Consider the following 18,469-nt stretch of genomic DNA (forward strand, 5'->3'; position numbering starts at 1 on the left):
GGGGGCGTGGTTTGGCGGAGTGGGCGGGGCTAATAGCCTAGCGTGGAGGCCCCTGTGGGGGCGGGGCTATCTGGAAATGGACGCCTCTTAGGGCTGAGTCCCGGAGATGGTGTGGGGGACAAAGACTGAACTTTGCCTTCCCGGTGTGCTGGAGGCGAGGCCTAATAAGATAAGACCCCGGGGGAGGGGGCAGGGGGCGGGGCTCAGCGAAGAGGCGGAGCCTGGGTGCGAGTGGGGCCTAGGACCTGGGCACCGCCCAGAACTGATCTGTGACCTGGGTGAGGCCCAGAGTAGGGGAGGAACCTAAGATTTGGGCGGAACTTATAAAAAGGGCGTGGTTACGGATGGGTGGGGCTTTTGAGGGGGAGGAGCTATAATAGGGGCGTGTCCTAGGGCAGGAGGAGGGGCGTAGGACTAGGGCAGGGTTTAGGGTGGGAGGGGCACAGGATGTGGGGAGGTTCAGGACAGGGGAGGAGTTAGGATCTGGGCGGGGCCTGTGGTGAGGGGAGGAACCTAGGACTGGGCGTGGCCTGCGGTCAAGAGGTATCCTGGGATCTGGCCCTGGCTTGTGGTGGGGAGGGGGTGGGTCATAAGAAATAGGCGTGACCTGCGATGGGGAGGGCCTTGGGATCTGGGCGTGGCCCGAGGCGGGGAGGGGCTTAGGATCGGGGCGTGGCCTAGGCCTGGATAGAGATTCAGGTGGGGCTCCAGTGGATGTGAAGCCAGGGACGGTCCCTCACCGGAGCCTTCATCCAGAGCACGCATCAGTGGCTTCAGTTCCTGCTCGAAGGCCAGCGCAGCCTCCGTGTGGCTCCGACGCAGCTGGCGCCACGTGCGCTCCAGCCGGGACACCTGGGGAAAGTTACACCAGCCTGCCTCCTCCCTTCTACCAGGCACCCGCACCCCGGCTTCCTCCTCCCGCATTGTCCCCCACGCACCTGGGGCATGAGCAGGGCGCCCATGACCGCCGCCAGCCCCAGCAGGTCCCCCACCGCCCCAGGCCGCAGCGCCAGCGCCAGCTCCACCAGGCCCCGCAGGGCGGCCGCGCGCTCCTCCAGGGGCCCTGAGCAGCCCAGCACCGCCAGCGCCCCGGCCAGCGCCAGCGCCTCCAGCCTGCAGAGGGGAGGGCAAGGGTCTGGGGACGGTGGGGGCGTTTGTCATGCGAGGGTGAGAGGGCCTGTAAGGGTCATGGTCCACCCCATTCTCCCTGGGTGGGGGTGCGGGGCAAGGAAAGGGAGATATTTGGAGACCCTGTGGATTCAGGGACGCGCCCCCTCCCCGCCCCTCACAGGACACCTGCTCACCTCTCTAGCAATTCCAATCTCAGGCGATGTCCATGGGGAAGTATGAGCAGCTCCAGGCCCGAGGCCACCCCCATGGCACTTCGCTGTTCCCTGGTCACTCCCAGGAGGCCTGCAGCCTTCCAGAGGCAATCAGGTAAATGGTGGATTGGTTGGGTCTCACCCTGATTTCACACCCTTGACCTGGAGGCTTGGGTAGGGTAGGGGGTTCCTGGCAGGTGGCTCACCTGACAGTCCACCAATAGCAGGTGCAGGGCGGTGCCCCCAGGATGGTGCTCCAGGAACAAACCACGGAGCTTGTGCAGAATTTGGGGGTCCAGGGGCCGATTCTGGCAGCCCAGCAGGCAGGAGGGGTGGTCAGGGGGGCAGAAAGAGACCTCAGCCTTTGGCCTTACGAAGCATCTGTCCTCCTCTTTCTCCTCCTCCTCCTCTGCCTCCCACCAACGGGCCTCTGGCTCTGGGCAGCTGTGGACAGGGGATGCTCCTTGGGCACGGGGTACTCGGGGTACCAGCTCACAGTATGTTGGAGGGGGTCCAGAGGCCTCACCAAGCACCAGGGAGGGTGCCCGCAGGGGCTTGGTTGGTGCCTTGGCATGAAGCTGCCCATCTGAGCCCCTGAGAATGTCAGCCATTTTTCCCAGGGGAGCTGGAGTCTTCAGCAACACTGAGTCACTGCCTATCCGGAGCAGGGCAGATCCGGGCACTGTAGAGGCTCCTGGGGGGGGGGGTCAAACAGGAGAGCAGGGAGGGATGGGAGCATATTCCCAAGACAATTGAGGCTCATGGAGAGCTTGTGAGAACCCTGCTTTAGTGACACATCCAGCCAAATCTTAGCAAAGCTTTTAGTCTTAAAACTTTCACCAACAACATGTTACACTTAGCAACAGAATTAATAGTGGTTTCAAAATAACTTTCTTCCATACTTCTGTAGTTTTGTGTATTCCCAATAACTTATTTATTTATTTGTTGTGCAGGTACTGGTGCTTGAACTTAAGGCCAGAGAGCTGTCCTTGAACATTTTTTGCTCAAGGGTAGCACTCTACCACTCTACCACTTGAGCCACAACTCAAAAGCTCCCAACTGTTTGGTGGTTAATTGGAGATAAGAATCTCACACTTGGGCTGGGAAGGTGGCTCAATGGTAGAGCGCTTGCCTTGCACGCATGAGGCCCTGGGTTCGATTCCTCAGCACCACATAAGCAAAAAGAAAAAAGCCGGAAGTGGCACTGTGGCTCAATTGTTAGAGCACTAGCCTTGAGCTGAAGAGCTGAAGGACAGCGCCCAGGCCCAGAGTTCAGGCCCCATGACTGGATCCAAAAGAAAAAAAGAATCTCACACTTTCCTGCCCAGGCTGGTTTTGAACTTTGATCCTCAGATCTCAGCCTCTTGAGTAGCTGAGATGACAGGTTTGAGCCACTGGTGCCTGGAATAATTTATTCACTTATTTATTGTGGCTCACTGTCTGTCTATTGATTTGAAGGACTAGGGTTGGAGCATGAATAAGAATTGCAAGTGCAAAGGCCCAGGGGCAGGCACAAGCCTGGGAGATTCCAGCAACAATTAGGAGGACTGTGGAGTTGTTTAGGAGTTGTTAGAGATCCCAGTCCTGAATAGAACATGTTGGGCTTCTGGGAATAATCAGAAACACACATTGTGAAAACACCTGTGTGTCACCATGACAACACTGAGAGCATTACTGTCTGCATTTTCCAGCGCAAGAAGCTGAAGCTTAAGAAGGTTAAATCACCTGCCCCCAAGATCACCAAGGTGGCGAGTAGCAGAGTGGATCTTGGAGCCATGGCAGACCCTTACCTGGTCCCTCTGAAAGGTCTTTTGACCGTCCTGAATGCTCCAAGTCTGTGGGCTGGCTGGTGCTCCGTTTCCTGGTCCTGGGGGGGGGGACATAGGTGGGTGAGAGCTGTCATCCCAGTCTGAGCAGTGCAGATCCCACCAATGCCTGGCACACCCCACATGTAGTCACTCTGTGCCGGTGGCTCCAACCCACCAAAGGATCTACCCTTGGCAATCAATGTGTGAAGACAATTATAGTGACCACAGATCTCAAAGGAAGGAGGCAGGGTTCCGGTGGGTATCTCAGAGGGAGAGATCAGCATCTTTCACTGTGCCCCAAAAGTGATTTGGGCTGGTGGGGTTGGTGGTATGGGAAAAGCAGAGGGACCAGACACCTGAGATGCTTGATTCCACCTGTGCTGTCCACAAGGGCATCCTCGCTAAAGCTGCGACGCAGACAGCTGGGCTGGGCCACAGGCCTAGAGGCCACGGCTCCTGTGGCTTGGGACAATGGACGCCCACTGGCCATGTAGCTGTACACCAGGGCAGACACGGAGGAAAATCTCTCATCTTCCAGCTGAAAGAGAGCAGCGGGCCGACCTGGCCGGGGGCGCAGGGCCACGCGGAGCACTTCGAAATGAAGAGCAGACCCCTGCCAACGGCATGAAATCACAGGGTGGCCCGCACGGGACCTTGAGGCTCGAACTAGGAAATCTCCATCCTCCAGAAGAAGAGCTTCAGCCTTCTGAGAATAGAAGACAACTATTAATGGCGACTTACCTCTCCATCACCCAGAAATAGCCACCCTCAGTGAAACATTTCTGGTGGAGGCAAATACTGGTTAGTTTCACACCAAACCACACCTTTTTGGCTTGCCAGCTGGTATCTGGACTACATTTCCCAGAATCCTGTGTAATATAGCCTCATCATGTGATATGTTACATAATCCTGGCAGGCTTTGTTCTACATCATTGAGATACCCCAAACACCAGGGGAAGTGGGGACTTTGAGTTCCTACTTCCCCAACTCTAACCACTTTGGATCATGATATGAACAAGTGATATGTTCATATGTTGATTACCAGCCATTGCAGCTGCTGACCAATGGGAATTATACTCTTAAGTAATGCATAGAGCTTGGTTGTGCAAATATGGCTTCAAGAAAAAGCCCTCAACTGGGCTGTGTGTGTGTGTTTGGGGGGAGGGTAGGTTATGCCTGTAATCCCAGCCACTTCAGAGTATATAAATTGGAAAGGTCACAGTTGAAGGCCAGTCCTGGGCAAAAAGTTATGGAGAACTCATCCCAATGAATAAGCCAAACATACTGGATCAGGCCTGTAATCCTGCTTAGGCAGGGGCATTGGCAGGAGGCTTGTGGTCTGAGGCTGGCCCAGTGCACTCTGCCCCCCCCAAAAAAAAAGCCTAATTGAAAACACACAAAAGGGCTAGGGGCATAACTCCTGAGAATGCGTGCCTGAGTTCAGTCTGAATAGAGGCATTAAATTGAGAGAGAGAGCAGGAGAGGTAGAGAGAGGTAGAGAGCAGGGAGAGAGGGGACAGGCAGAGTCAAGGAGGTCATGGGGAAGGGGCATCTAATATCCATCCACACCCTCAGCAGTGATAATCTGGCAGTATGACAGCATACAGTCAGACTTGAAGACAGTCCCCAGTCCCTGCCCAGCCACCTGTCCCAGCTGACTTTCGCCCTAAGTCCTTCACCCAGTGCTTAGGAGTCCTCAGGCCAGGGCTGGCAGCCCTCCACTAGGTAGTGTTCAAGCCCTGCAGAGGGAGGTACCTGGCGGGAGAGGGGGCCATGGTACCAGGGCTGGCAGGCGAGGTCTTCTTCTCCATCCTGAGGCACCTGCATGAAGGTCTGGGGGGCGGGGGGCCAGGGCTGAGCTCTGAGCGCCTCCAGCAAGCCTCAGTCTTTCACAGCTGCAAATGGGAATAATGAAGCTTTGTGTGCAAGCAGCTGGAATAGGGACTCTCCCCTCTCACTCCCCCCTCCCGTCCTCCCCCCACCTCCCCCTCTTCAGTGGCTCAGGCCTGTAATCCTTACTAATCAGGAGGCTGAGATCCAGAGAACTGAGATTTGAAGCCAGTCCAGGCAGAAAAGTTGGTGTGACTCCATCTGCAATTAACCACCAAAAAGCCATGTTAAAAGGCTTGGGTCAGGTGGTAGAGGACCAGCTGAGACCGGAATTCAAGGCCCAGTACCAGTAATCAAACCATACCATATAAGGTAATGTATAATATCCATTCTAAATTGAACAAGTTATTCATTCCCAGGTCTTCCAACCATGTAAATACAGTTTTTGTATATTATGTATAACACCTACAATACTACATTTAAATATTAACTATATACTACATATATTTTTTTCATGCTGGGGACCAAATTGAAGGCCTCATGCATGCTAAGCATGTACTATACCACTGAGCTACATTCAACCCTGGAATACATGTTCTTACCTACAAAAAAGTAATACATTTGTTTATAAATAAATGTTTATAAAAATAAAATTATTTGTGTTGTATAAAGAGAATCAAATTTTATATATTCTATTTGTAAATAAATTGGTTTATAAAACATTTTATATTATGTAAAATAGTTATATATAAATATATTTATAAATATAATATTAATAATAATAATAATAAATAAAAATGTATTTAAAAATAAAATATAAAATAAAAATAAAATATATTTAAATATAAATATATAAAACCTGTACTGGTTAAACTGTATAAAGAGATATATATCTGTATAAAGATATAGATATAGATAGATATAGATATATAGAAATAAACTCTGTACTGTGGTTTAAACTCAGGGCTTGGGCACTGTCCTTGAGCTTCTTTTACTCAAGGCTAGCACTCTACCACTTGAGCCACAGCACCATTTCTGACTTTTTCTGAGTACTTCTTTGGAGTTAAGAGTCTCAAGGACTTTCCTACCCCAGCTGGCTTCAAACTGTGATCCTCAGATCTCAGCCTCCTAAGTAGCTAGGTTCACATGCATGAGCCATAGGTGCCTGAGTTTACCTGAGCTTTTTTACTCAAGGCTGGTGCTCTACTTTTGAGCCACAGCACCACTTCTGGCTTTTTGCTGGTTAATTGGAGATAAGAATTCACAGACTACCCCTCTGTACAGTATGTTCACAATAAAAAAAGAAAAGAAAAGAAAAAAAAAGAATTCACAGACTTTTCTGTCTGGGCTGGTTTTGAATCATGATCCTCAAATCTCAGCCTCTTAGAGCAGCTAGGATTATAGGCACCAGGGGCACCAGGCTAAAGTCAATATTTTATTGTATGCTTATTACAGTAAATATATCTGTCTTAGATACCATGTTATACTATATACTACATGTTATTATATAACAATATATAGACATGTGACAATATTTATAACATGTAATTACATGTTTATAATAAGTATAAATCTTTATTATGTGCAATTTTATGTATGAAATATATGAGGTTTTTGGTCATATAATGAGACATATGCATTAAAAAAATGAATGCATATAAGCCATCAAGAATACAAGCAACATGGGCTGGGAAGGTGGCTCAGTGGTAGAGTGCTTGCCTTGCATGCATGAGGCCCTGGGTTTGATTCCTCAGCACCACATAAGCAAAATGAAAAAAGCCGGAAGTGGCGCTGTGGCTCAAGTGGTAGAGCGCTAGCCTTGAGCTGAAGAGCTGAGGGACAGTGGCCAGGCCCAGATTTCAGGCCCCACAACTGGACCAAAAAACAAAAAATCAAAAAAAACAAAGAATACAAGCAACAACAAATGCTGTTGGGGATGTGGTGAAAATGGAGCCCTAGTGCACTGTTGGTGGAAATGCAAACTAGTACAACCACTCTGGAAGGCTGTTTGGAGGTTCCTCAAAAAAACTAAACATAGAACTTCCCTAGATCCAGCCATTCCACTCCTGGGCATCTACCCAGGACATTACAAGTCAGAATACTGTGAAGACACCTGCACATCCATGTTCATTGCTGTACTATTGACAATATCCAAGTCATGGGAACAGCCCAGATACCCCACAATAGATGAGCGGATCCATAACATGTGGTATCTATACACAATGGAATTTTACTAATCCACTAGAAAGAATACTATGATGTCATTTGCAGGGAAATGGATGGACCTAGAACAAATCCTGTTAAGTGAGGTAAGCGAAGCTCAGAGAGACCAATGATGCTTGTTTTCCCTTATAACTGGGCATGATAAGTTATACAGAACTCAATGCATTCACACACAGTCAGATACAGGAGGATACCAGTTGAGAAGGAATACAAAGGCGTAACTCCTCTGAAGTTGTAAAATACTATTTATCAAAACCAATTCCAGGAAATAGAAACAGGTTATTTATGTTGTTGTTGGTTTGTGTGTATGTGTGTGTGTGTGTGGGGAGAATTGTTTGCATGTGCTTTTTCTTTTTCTGGGGGAGCAAGCGGGGAGAAAGGGAAGGAAGAAGGGTGAACAAATGCAATCATGCTATACAATAGACACAATGTAGAAAATGAATTGTGCAACTTGTGGGCAGGGAGAGGAGAGGGAAATTGGGGGAAAGCTAAGGAAGGGATGACAATGTCCAAAAAGGAAAGACATGCATTTCCTGACTTATGAAACAGTAACCCCCCTCTGTATAACACTTTTTTTTTTTTTGGTTGGTTGTGGGGCTTGAACTCTGGGCCTGGGCGCTGTCCCTGAGCTCTTCAGCTCAAGGCAAGTGCTCTACCACTTGAGCCACGGCACCATTTCCTGTATAGTACTCTTAACAATAGCAATGAAACTGTATCTTAAGATATATATAAAATAGCGTGGGATGTGGCTATTCATGCCTGTAATCCTAGCCATCAGGAGGCAGAGCGAAGAGAATCTAAGTCTGAGGCTAACAATAATATACACTATTAAAAAAAAAAGTTTCCCTGAGAGTCATTTATTTAATTTAGAGCCACAGTGACTTCCTGCAAGTGGTGATCATCTTTGACTCTTGCATAAAGGACGCATCTCATTCACAGGCAGCACAGCTGGCCGCACTGACAAAACAAACTGACGCCCCCTCCTGGCGCCCTGTTGCATGCAACTCAGATGCACAAAACCACTAGGGCTTGAACCCAGAGCCTTGTGCAGCTCAGGCTAGTGAGCTGCACACTGAGCCACATCTGTAGTCACTAACATGACTTGTTAGTGCCAGAGTTCTGGGTTCCTCCCCACACCCCCGGGGAGTTTTAAGCAGGGAGCAGAGCATAGGGGAGCCCCTGCCTTGTGGGATAATATGTGGGGACATTTATGAGTGGGAAAAGGATTAAGTAGACCTGATGATGCCTGTGTCGTAGCTAACCTAGGGATGTGAGCAATGGAGGTTAGGTGGATGGAGTGACTTGTTTGGCAGGGCAAGCAGACGGGGAGGCAGGTCTCTGAAGCTGGAAACATTCCTGGTAGGGGGAATTGAACTTGCAAACATCCTCAGTTTAAGCCAGGCACTGGTGGCTCACGCTTGTAATCCCAGCTACACAGGAAGCTGAGATTTGAGGATGGACATTTGAAGCCAGCCCAGGCAGTTAAGTCTGTGAGACTCTTATTTCCAATTAACAACCCAAAAGCCAGTAGTGGGACTGTGGCTCAAATGGTAGAAAACCAGCCGTGAGTGAAAATGCTAAGGGATAGTGTCCAGGCTATGAGTTCAAACCCCAAAATGGGCACAAAATAAAAATCTTGAGCTTGTTGGCTATCTCTCTGTACATGCAGGGATTCCCCTGGTGTGTGAAAATCCAAACTGTGCGTGGCTTTAGCATATAATGTCACCTTTTCCCCCTGGTTAATTGGAGATAAAAGAGTCTCCTGGACTTTCCTGTTCAAGCTGGCTTCAAACCATGATCTTTGGATCTCAGCCTCCTGAGTAGCTAGGATTACAGGTGTGACCCACTGGTGTCCAGCTCCGTTGTGTTTTTATGATGGTCAGATGTAGGTGGCAGACTCCTGAGTGGATCCCTGATTGCTTTCAGGCCTTGGTGCCAATGTGTCTCCAATGAATGATAGGGAACACACCCTGGATAGAGGGCAAGAGAGTCATCTCCTTGTCCTTTCCCCATTCACCCTCCCCCACCCCCCTATATCCCTTCCCCTTCCAAGGTCTTTAAAAATGTGGAGAGGTCTGTGGGTAAACAGCCACCTGGATTCCAGCCTCCTGAGTCAGAAAGGGCAGGAAGTTTCCAGATCAGCTCTGGTGGCTGGGCAGGGAGCTGGCTCCAGGCACTGCATACCTGAAGGCAGGTGTGTTCGGAATACCAGCGCACTTCCTGTTTGCCAGCTGGGCAGGGCCCTGCATACTCAGCCTTCCAATGTCCCAGTGTCTCTGGTCCCCGGTTAGTGGGGGTGGAGGTGAATCATGGCCGGGCTCTGGTTAGTTTGGGGAGCAGGAGGGAGGGGCAAGTCAAAGGCCCACTACGCCATCCATCTACCTCCGCATGCTTCGGGATGACTTATCTGGGTAGGGGAGAAAAGACTAAAACGAGGAAAGGGACGAGGGTGCAGCCAAACTTGGGTAAAAGAAGAAGGGGGTTATTTACACTCAGGTTCACCTTCTACAGGTGGGCAGCCACTGGCACACACACACACACACCACAAGGACACAGATGGAGCTCGGTGGATGGTTTATATTTGTGCTTGTCCGGTGTAAATCTGAGAGATGCAGAGACCCAGCCCCCCTTCCCCCCCGCCCCCCAGTGCTACCAAAACCTCACACTCCGTGCAGAAAGAATGGAATTTCTTACTAATCAATGCAAGTGACAGAATGGGAAGATGTGATTAAAAAAAAAAAAGACTAAAGGCTACCAGTTGTTTAAAATAACAAAGTCTCAAGGCTCCTTCCAGAAGATGGTGAGCCGATGCTGCGACTTCAGTGCGTCGAAGGAGGAGGTGTTGCAAAGATTGGGGGCCTCGGAGTGGGCTGGAGGTACAGCACGTGCCAAGGCCCAGTGGTCACACAGGGGCTTGCTTTTTACGTTTTATGTAAGAGTGAAGGTCAGGGAGGCTGGCAGCGGAGGGGCCGCCCAGAAACTGGCGCACCCAGAATTTTAATCCATTGCAAGGAAATAGGAGCCCAGCGAGCGTTATAAACGAGGGAGGGGCGCGATCTGATTCGCGATCTTTCAGGCAAAAAGGGTTTCCGTGTTGCCCAGGAAGCACACCTTGGAGGAACGCGCCCAGGTGTGCCCAGGTCCAACGACACGCGTGATGTCTCTCTTCTACCTCCGTGGACGCGCAGGTGCCTGGTGCAAGCCCGTGGCTTCAGCCCAAGCCCTAGATCCCCTCAAGACCCTCCAACTCACCTGAGCCGCACCTGCGGGGCTCGAACGAGGCGGGAAGCAGGCACAGACTTGAGGATCTGAGACTCGCGGACCCACCTTGCCAGCAGCCGCAGCCAGCCAAGCCTCACCTAGGGGGAACCCGAGCCCGGGCACCCGGCCACGCCCCATGGCCACGCCCACCAGACACCACCTCCAATAGAAACCTCCCAGACCTTCGCCCTGCCACTCACTCTTGCCCCGCCCCCGCAGAAGGGTTCTTTCCCGCTCGCCACGCCCCGCAGAACGTTTATGACCCTCTAGCCACGCCCCCTTCCGACGCACCAAACACCCAGCCTCCTTTGGGAACTCCGACAGTGAGTTCTTTCCTCTTCATGGCCACGCCCTTCCGATCTCGGCCACGCCCTTCCGATCTCAGCCACGCCCTCCTCGGGCTGGCCACGCCCACTCGGCATCTCCCCCGCCCTTATGGAAACTAGAATAGAATTGCAACTTAGCAGCCGGGCCTTCCAATCACGGCTGGCCCAAAGTTCCTGTGGCCCCTTGGGGTGCGGGTGCGGAGTGGGGTGCGTCTCTCCGCCCCTTGGGGGTTCCGGGTGGGGGCTGGGCGCCCTGGATGGTGGCAGCCCTGACGTAGAGGGTGTGTGTGTGTGTGCAGGGGTGTGCTTCCTGACGCCCCGTCCCCTGCGCTTCCCAGAAAGGAACCTCTGTTGGGCCGCAGGCTTTGGGGTGGGGGGGAAGAAGGGGGAGGACGGGGAAGGGAAGCATGGCAGCCCCCCACACCCCTAGGGACACGATGGAGCTGTGGCTCAAACGGCAGAATACCAGTCTTGAGTGAGAGAGCAAAGGGACAGCACCCAGGCCCTGAGTTCAAGTCTCAGGAGCAGCACATACACACACACACACACACACAGTTACCCATTTTACAGATGAGGAAAACCATGCATAGAAAGCCATGGAAGTTTGATCAACGTTTGCGTACAAACTCTCCCCCCTTCCTCAATTTGAACCAGGCTCAGGCCTTTCCAGCACAGGGCTTTGTTGCCTTCTGGTGGCCACAAAATTAAGAAAACTGACAAACTGGATCCTAGTAGACCTGAAAGTCTGGGGGTGGGGCAGAGAAGGCAACTTTGACTGGCATAGCCGAGCATGTTTGCTTGGTAATGAATGAAGGACACTCTGGCATGGAGAATCTAGAAGGAAAGGAAGATAAGGCTTGAGTTTGGGGAGTGGCCATGGAAGAAAGACTTGGGATATAGCCAGACAAAAGGAGGAGCTTTCCAACATTTATTTGCTTCCCAACATTTATTTATTCATTCAATAAATATTTATGTGACATGTGAATGTGTTGGACATTGGGTGGGGAATGATCAGCAGAAAATGAAAGAGAAGTCCCTAAGCAGACAAGAAGAAGAACATCCCCTAAAGTGGGGTTGGTTCCAGGACCCCCAAGGATCCCCAAATCCCTGATGATCAAGTCCCAGGTGCAAAATAGAGTTCAAGTTGTATAGAATCTATAGACTGCTCCTCGTAGATTTTTTTTTCCCAGTTGAGGGGCATGAACTCAGGGCCTGGGTGCTGTCCCTGAGCTCTTTTGCTCAAGGCTACTACTACCACTTTGAGCCACAGCACCACTTCCAGTTTTCTGGTGGTTTATTGGAGGGAAGAGTCTCATGGACTCTCCTGCCTGGGCTGGCCTGGAACTGTGATCCACAGATCTCAGCCTCCATATCTGGGGTTACAGGCGTGAGCCATCAGTGCCCGACTTTTCCTGGTAGATTTTAAGTCATTGGTGAGTATTCATGACCCACTAGTACATCATCAGTATTGTGTAAATAGCTGTTACATTGTATTTGTGGAATAGCAAAAAAAAGTTTGCACCTCCTCAGTACAATTATTTATATCTTTGCATTTTTTCCTGTGTGTTGATTGAATCCAACTATGCAGACTGTGTTAGGAAGGCCAGCTGTATATTAAATATCAGGTTTGCTGGGGGCTGGTGGTTCACACCTGTAATCCCAGCTACTCAGGGGGCTGAGATCTGAGTATCACAGTTTGAAGCCAGTCTGGGGAAGGGAAATCTGTGAGACTCCTATCTCCAATACAATTACCCCTCCTCCCCTCAAAATAAAAACAAACCCAGAAGTAGAACTCTGGCTCAGCCAAAAGAAGCTTATGGATGGTGCCCAGGCCCTTAGTTCAAGCCCCAGGACTGGTACAGACACCATACACAAAATATATCAGGTTTGTAAGAAAACGGAGTTTAGTTTCAGGAAGTGAACATGGCGCTATGAATTGGGAAAACGAGGATGTGAGTGAAAATGGAAGAGGGGATTGGGAGGATCCAGGAAAGGCAAAGACATAGAAGAGGTAAGGGTTCTACCTAGCTATGAAGCTGCTTATGGTGGACGACACAATCCGTGCAAAGGTCCTGGGGCCCACTTGAGTACATGGGTGAGGCCCTGTGGCTGAAGCGGAGTGAATGGCAGGAGGAAGGGAGAAGGGAAGCTAGGAAAGGGAATGGGGCAGGACATGAGAGTCTCGGAGAGGATTTTTTTTTTTCCCACGGAAGGCTGAAGGAAGGATGGGAAGAGAGCAGGGTGCTCCGGGGCGCCCTCTGGGAGCTGCCGGGAGGATAGACCGTCTGAGAGCAAGTTCAGAGTCAGGGGAAGCGGGCAGAGATCCACGCGCTGGTGCAAGCTGGAGAAGGATGGAGTAGGCTGGGTGCAGGCTCCCAACAGTCGGCGCCCAGTGGGTGGATGGCTCAGGAGCCGCCCTGGCCGTCCACCAGGCCCGTGGCCTTGCAGCCCTGTGCTCCTGGGTGCTCAGACCCGAGTTGGGGTGCGTGGGGCGGGCTGCTGCAGGTGCCCCCTCTTACCCCTCAGCTCCTCCCCTTCCACCCGCTGCGGGCCACAGCTACAGGCGCTGAGGAGGAAGTGGTGGCCTAGTCTGGCTGTCGACGCAGAGAGCAGCAGCAGCAGCAGCAGCAAGGAAACTGCCAGGAGGGCGCTGGGCAGCCTGGACCAGGACTCAGGCATGGAGTTGTGGCGTCAGTGTGCCCACTGGCTCATCCAGTGCCGGGTGCTGCCCCCCAGCCATCGGGTGACCTGGGAGGGGGCCCAGGTGTGCGAGCTGGCCCAGGCCCTGCGCGATGGGGTCCTCTTGTGCCAGCTGTTGAACAACCTGAAGCCCCACGCCATCAACCTGCGCGAGGTCAACCTGCGCCCCCAGATGTCCCAGGTGAGCCCCGAGGAAGGGGCTGGGGGGGTGGGGGGCAGTGGGGAGGACACGGGAGGGGGGCCAAGGGGAGGAATGGAGCTGAGAGGAAGCCATGGGCGCCACCACTTTAAAACGGCCACACAGGGGTGAGGGAGGCCTGCCTCCAACGCCCGGGGGGGTGGGGGCTGACCCAGAGGTTGAGGTCATCCTCCGATGTCTCCCCCCTGTCCCCAAGTAACAGAGCTCCCCCCCAAAACTGGTTCATGTACTCTGTCTAAGCAAGCAGAAGGGCTATCATCACTCCGTCCCCAGGAGAACTCTGTCCTGGGAAATTCGGGGGGGGGTGCTGCAGGCAGGGCTCTGGGTGCTCACAGGGAGATTTGAGGGGTTTGGCTTCTTTGACCACCGCCCGCCCCCCCATGCTGGAGTGGGAGAGGGGCCTCCAGCAAGTTCTCCCCCACATGTGGCGCCTCCTCTGGGGCCCCTGGGGGCCCCTTCCTTCCCTGTCCGCCTGCCTTCCTTCCCCTTGGCTTCCTGCTGGGGCCTGGGCTGGGTGGCACCCATGGGGGGGCTGCGAATGCCCCCTCCCACCTTCCCCTCTATACCCACTTGGGGTGTATTTTGAAGCCTAGCCTGGTCCTGTGTTCTGAAGTCATTGTGGGGCTCTGAGGCCTAGGGGAATGGCAGTTGCTCTGCTGGGGTGTGGGCGAGGACACCTGAGTGGAGGGGGGGGGACGGTCTGGCTGGGGCCCCCCAGCAGCTCAGGAAGTGAATTCAAATCTCCCATTTGAACTCGGTGGGGGAGGGGGGCGGAGGGACACGTCTAGGTTGTGGGATCTTCTGTAGCCTCCCCAGTGCGTCTGAGCCGATATAGCCAGGCTGGCGTTGCTTCCCATGTCCCGGGGGTCTGAGGGGACACAGCTATTCCCCAGGGGAAGGGGGGGGCTAAGGGACATCTGGCCTTCAGATTCCTGTGGCCATCTTGCCCCCTGGAGCCAGCATAGTGGGCCATGTTGGGCTGGAGAAGGAAGGGGGCCCTGGGGTCCCTAGGGGGGCACTTCTGGAGGTGAGAGGCCCCCATGGTGAGAAGATGGCTGTTCTTTCTTTCTCCTCTACTTCCTCCGTGCCAGGGCCTCCCCACCCAGCCCTGGAAGGCTTCTGGAAAGGAAGAGTGAGGCCTGAGCCCTCCTCTCATCCGCCATGACCCCCCTCCCTCTGGTGACAGGCCATCTGAAATTTGCCTACATTTGCTTGATCCTGGGGTGGCTTCCAGGCATGAGGAAGTCTGGCAGGACTTGCTAGGCCCCTGCATTCAATATGCCCTGTGTTGCTTCTATAGCAGTGAGTGAGACAGCAGATAGACTTAAGGGTGAACTTCCCTGCCCCTCTCCGTGTGGGTCTTAGCCAGAGCTGACTTTAGAAAGGGCAAACAGTCCTGGTATTTATCCCTCGCAGGGCAGCTCTTCTCCATGACAGCCCCCAGGACCCTCCCCGTGCCATGTCCCACTGGGGACCCAGCCTGGCCCTCCAAATATGCCTGAAATCAAGGAGACAGAATAATATACTTCAAGCCTGTGTGGTCTGGGACAGAGGGCAAGACATTGTGTAGAGTCCTTCAAGAGGACATAGTTACACTGGGTTTTGAAGAGTTAGTAGGTTTCCTGTCCCTTGGAAGGCCTGTCCTGTGCCCAGTACCTAGTGGCAATGTATAGAGCCTGGGGAGGGGCCACAGGGAGGCCAGTCGGAATTAGAACTCTCTCACGCCCCTATCATTTCCTCTCCAGAGTCTTCTTCCTCTTAGGAGAAAGAGGAGGCAGGAAATAACAGTACAGAAAAAAAAACAGCAAGGGAGGTGGGCTAGGGGTCCAGTGGCTTAGAGGAGCTGGACCTGGAAATAACATATCTATGCATCCATCCACCACCCATCCATCCACCCACCATCCACCCACCCATCCACCCATCCATCCATCCATCCACCTACCCATCCATCCACCCACCTATCCATCCATCTATCCATCCATCCACCCATCCACCCACCCATCCATCCACTGATCCATCCATCTATCCACCCATCCACCCATCCACCAATATCTATCATCTACTCTACCATCATCTACTCACACATCCATTCCATCCACTTATCCACCCATCATCCACCATTCACCCATCCATCCATCATCCACCCACCCACCCGTCCATCCACACATCCATCTATCTACCCATCCATCCATCTACCAACAAAAATCCACTACCCATCCATCATCAGTTCATCCATCCATCATCCATTCAAACATCCATTCACCATACACTCATCCAGCCATTATTCACCATTCACCCACCCATCCATCATCCATCCATTCATCCATCACCTACCCATCCATCCACTCACTTATCTGTTCATCATCCATTCATCCATCCATCCATCCATCATCACTCACCTACCCACCCTTCTTTCCTTCCTCCCTCCATCATTCATCCACCATCATTCTACCTACACATCCAATCATTTCCATGTACCCCAGGCCCCCTCTTTCTTGGTATGTGTGTGTGTGTGTGTGTGTGTGTGTGTGTGTGTGTGTGTGTGTGTTAATTGGCTGGATTGTAGTTCAATGACAGAGCACTTGCCTTGCATGCGTAGGGTCCTGGGTTCTGCCAGGGAAGAAGGTGTGGGAGGTGGGTTGGGGATTCAGTGACTTAAAGTTGGGGAACTGCCACCTCCTGGCTTTGTCTCTCCTTAGCCTCAGTTTCCCCATATGTGAAACATGGGTACAAAGGACGGTGTTGGCTGGGTGTTAGCAGCTCATAGCTGTGATCCTTTGAAAGGCAGAGATCAGGAGGATTAAGGGTTGAAATCAAATGTCCTCACAGTCTTACCTTCCCTCCCTCCCACTCTGCCTTCCTTTCTCCCTCTCTTTTTGCCTGACACTCTCTCTGTCTCTCCTTTCTTGTACTGTGGCTTGAATTCAGAGACTCACACTTGCTAGACAGGAGTCTACTACTTGAACCATCCTGCCATTTTATCTCTGGTTATTGTTTAGATTGTCTTGCTGTGTAGTGTCTCGGCGAGCCTGGACTGTGATCCCCCTGTGTATGCTTCCCATCTCAGCCTGAAGACAGGCAGGTACTGCCTGTGGCCAGCGTTTTTTTAAGGTGGAGAGTCTCATGAACCTTTTTTGTCTTATCTGCTTTGAACTGTCAATCGTTGCCTCCCAGAGTAGCGAGGACTACAGGCTTGAGCCACTGTACTCAGTTCTGTTTTTTTTTTTTCTTCAATTTATGTGCCAACATATCTATTCTCCAGAGAATTTTCTTATGCAAACATAGCACATAGAAATGACTTATTTACAGGCGTGTGTTACATAATGATGTTTCTTCTCCCTTCCTCCCTCCCTCCCTCCCTCCTGAGCTTGTGCACTCTCTCTCTCCTTCCCCCCCCTTCTGTCTTGAGGCTTGAACTCAGGGCTTGGGTGTTGTCCCTGAGCTTTTTCACTCAAAGCTAGTGCTGTACCACTTGAACCACATCTCCATTTCTGGATTTTTTTTCTGGTTAATTGGAAATAAGAATCTCAAGGACTTTCCTGCCCAGGCTGGCTTTGAACTGCAATCCTGAGATCTCAGTCTCCTGAGTAGCTAGGATTATAGGAGTAAGCCACTGGCCAAAATGATATTTTGATAAATGAAATTCTAGGTAAAGATTGTGGTTCTCTAAGACCACAGAGAAGCTGAGCATGGGCCATGCCTAGTGACCTTGTACCCACATGAGATCTGGTGTCACACAGACAAAGGTTTGTATGATGCTTGTGACACAAACTCACTGTACTGTCAGATTAAATTGTAGCCTGTACAATTGTGTGTGTGTGTGCGTGCACGCGTGCACGTGCGCCAGTCCTGGGGCTTGAACTCAGGGCCTGGCTGGGTGCTGTCCCTGAGTTTTTCATTCAAGGTTGGCATTCTACCACTTCAACCATAGCTCCACTTCTGGCTTTTTGATGGTTAATTAGAGATCAGAGTCTCATGGACTTGGGCTGGCTTTAATCTATGATCCTCAGAAGCCTCTTTAGTAACTAGGATTATAGGGGTGAGCCACTGGCACCCAGCAAGCACATATGATTTTTTGGGGGAAATGAGACAATTTATTTTTGCAAATATGCATATAGAACAAAACTTTACCTCTAAATCAAGTGTTAATGGCTCATGCCTGTCATCCTAGCTACTCAGGAGGCTGAGATCTGAGGATCACGGTTTGAAGCCAGTCGAAGCAGTAAAGTCCATGAAACTCTTATCTCCAAAGAACCACCAAAAAGCCAGTTGTGACCCAAGTGGTAGAGCACTAGCCGTGGGCATAAAAGCTTAGGGACAGCACCCAGGCTCTGAGTTCAAGCCCCATAACTGACCAAAAAAAAAGTTTACCTCTCATCTTTGTAGAGCACAGAAGTCTAGACAGAAAGGAGGCCAGGAAAATAAAATGCTGGATAAGCAGAGAAGAAGACTATTTCTGTTTTTACAATGCCATCCTTTCCATACTTCGTGTGTGTGTGTGTGTGTGTGTGTGTGTGTGTGTGTCCTGGGGATTGAACTCAGGCTTGGGTGCTGCTAGCACTCTACCACTTGAGCTGCAGCTCTACTTCTGGCTTTTGGGGAGTTAATTAGAGATAAGAATCCTTTGGGGGCTGGGAAGGTGGCTCAGTGGTAGAGTGCTTGCCTTGCATGCATGAGGCCCTGGGTTCGATTCCTCAGCACCACGTAAGCAAAAAGAAAAAAAGCCGGAAGTGGCGCTGTGGCTCAAGTGGTAGAGTGCTAGCCTTGAGCTGAAGAGCTGAGGGACAGCGCCCAGGCCCA

The 18,469-nt window shown here is 51.5% G+C and overlaps 2 protein-coding genes across 3 annotated transcripts in view; one reads left to right on the forward strand and one right to left on the reverse strand.

The window, feature by feature from the left end:
* The window catches only part of Sh2d3a (SH2 domain containing 3A), a 6,373-nt gene extending 1,187 nt beyond the window's left edge, over positions 1-5,186 (reverse strand). The window contains exons 1-8 of one of the 2 annotated variants that reach the window (XM_013022760.1): positions 5,150-5,186; positions 4,886-5,025; positions 3,487-3,836; positions 3,113-3,189; positions 1,529-2,016; positions 1,305-1,420; positions 939-1,113; positions 608-852 (exon numbers count right to left, since the gene is read on the reverse strand). In XM_013022760.1, coding sequence (XP_012878214.1) covers positions 608-852; positions 939-1,113; positions 1,305-1,420; positions 1,529-2,016; positions 3,113-3,189; positions 3,487-3,836; positions 4,886-4,957 — 1,523 coding nt within the window. In that variant the 5' untranslated portion in view covers positions 4,958-5,025; positions 5,150-5,186. Of the gene's footprint in view, positions 1-607; positions 853-938; positions 1,136-1,304; positions 1,421-1,528; positions 2,017-3,112; positions 3,190-3,486; positions 3,837-4,885; positions 5,026-5,149 lie in introns of those variants that run through there. The other variant, XM_013022759.1, reaches the window with a different exon arrangement.
* An 8,163-nt stretch (positions 5,187-13,349) lies between these two features.
* Positions 13,350-18,469, forward strand: part of Vav1 (vav 1 guanine nucleotide exchange factor) — a 34,743-nt gene continuing 29,623 nt past the window's right edge. The window contains exon 1 of the mRNA XM_013022842.1: positions 13,350-13,651. Within this exon, the coding sequence (XP_012878296.1) occupies positions 13,448-13,651 (204 nt within the window). The 5' untranslated portion in view covers positions 13,350-13,447. The remainder of the gene's footprint in view (positions 13,652-18,469) is intronic.

This window comes from Dipodomys ordii, unplaced genomic scaffold (assembly GCF_000151885.1).
Source record: "Dipodomys ordii isolate 6190 unplaced genomic scaffold, Dord_2.0 Scaffold64, whole genome shotgun sequence".
NCBI lineage: Eukaryota > Metazoa > Chordata > Mammalia > Rodentia > Heteromyidae > Dipodomys > Dipodomys ordii.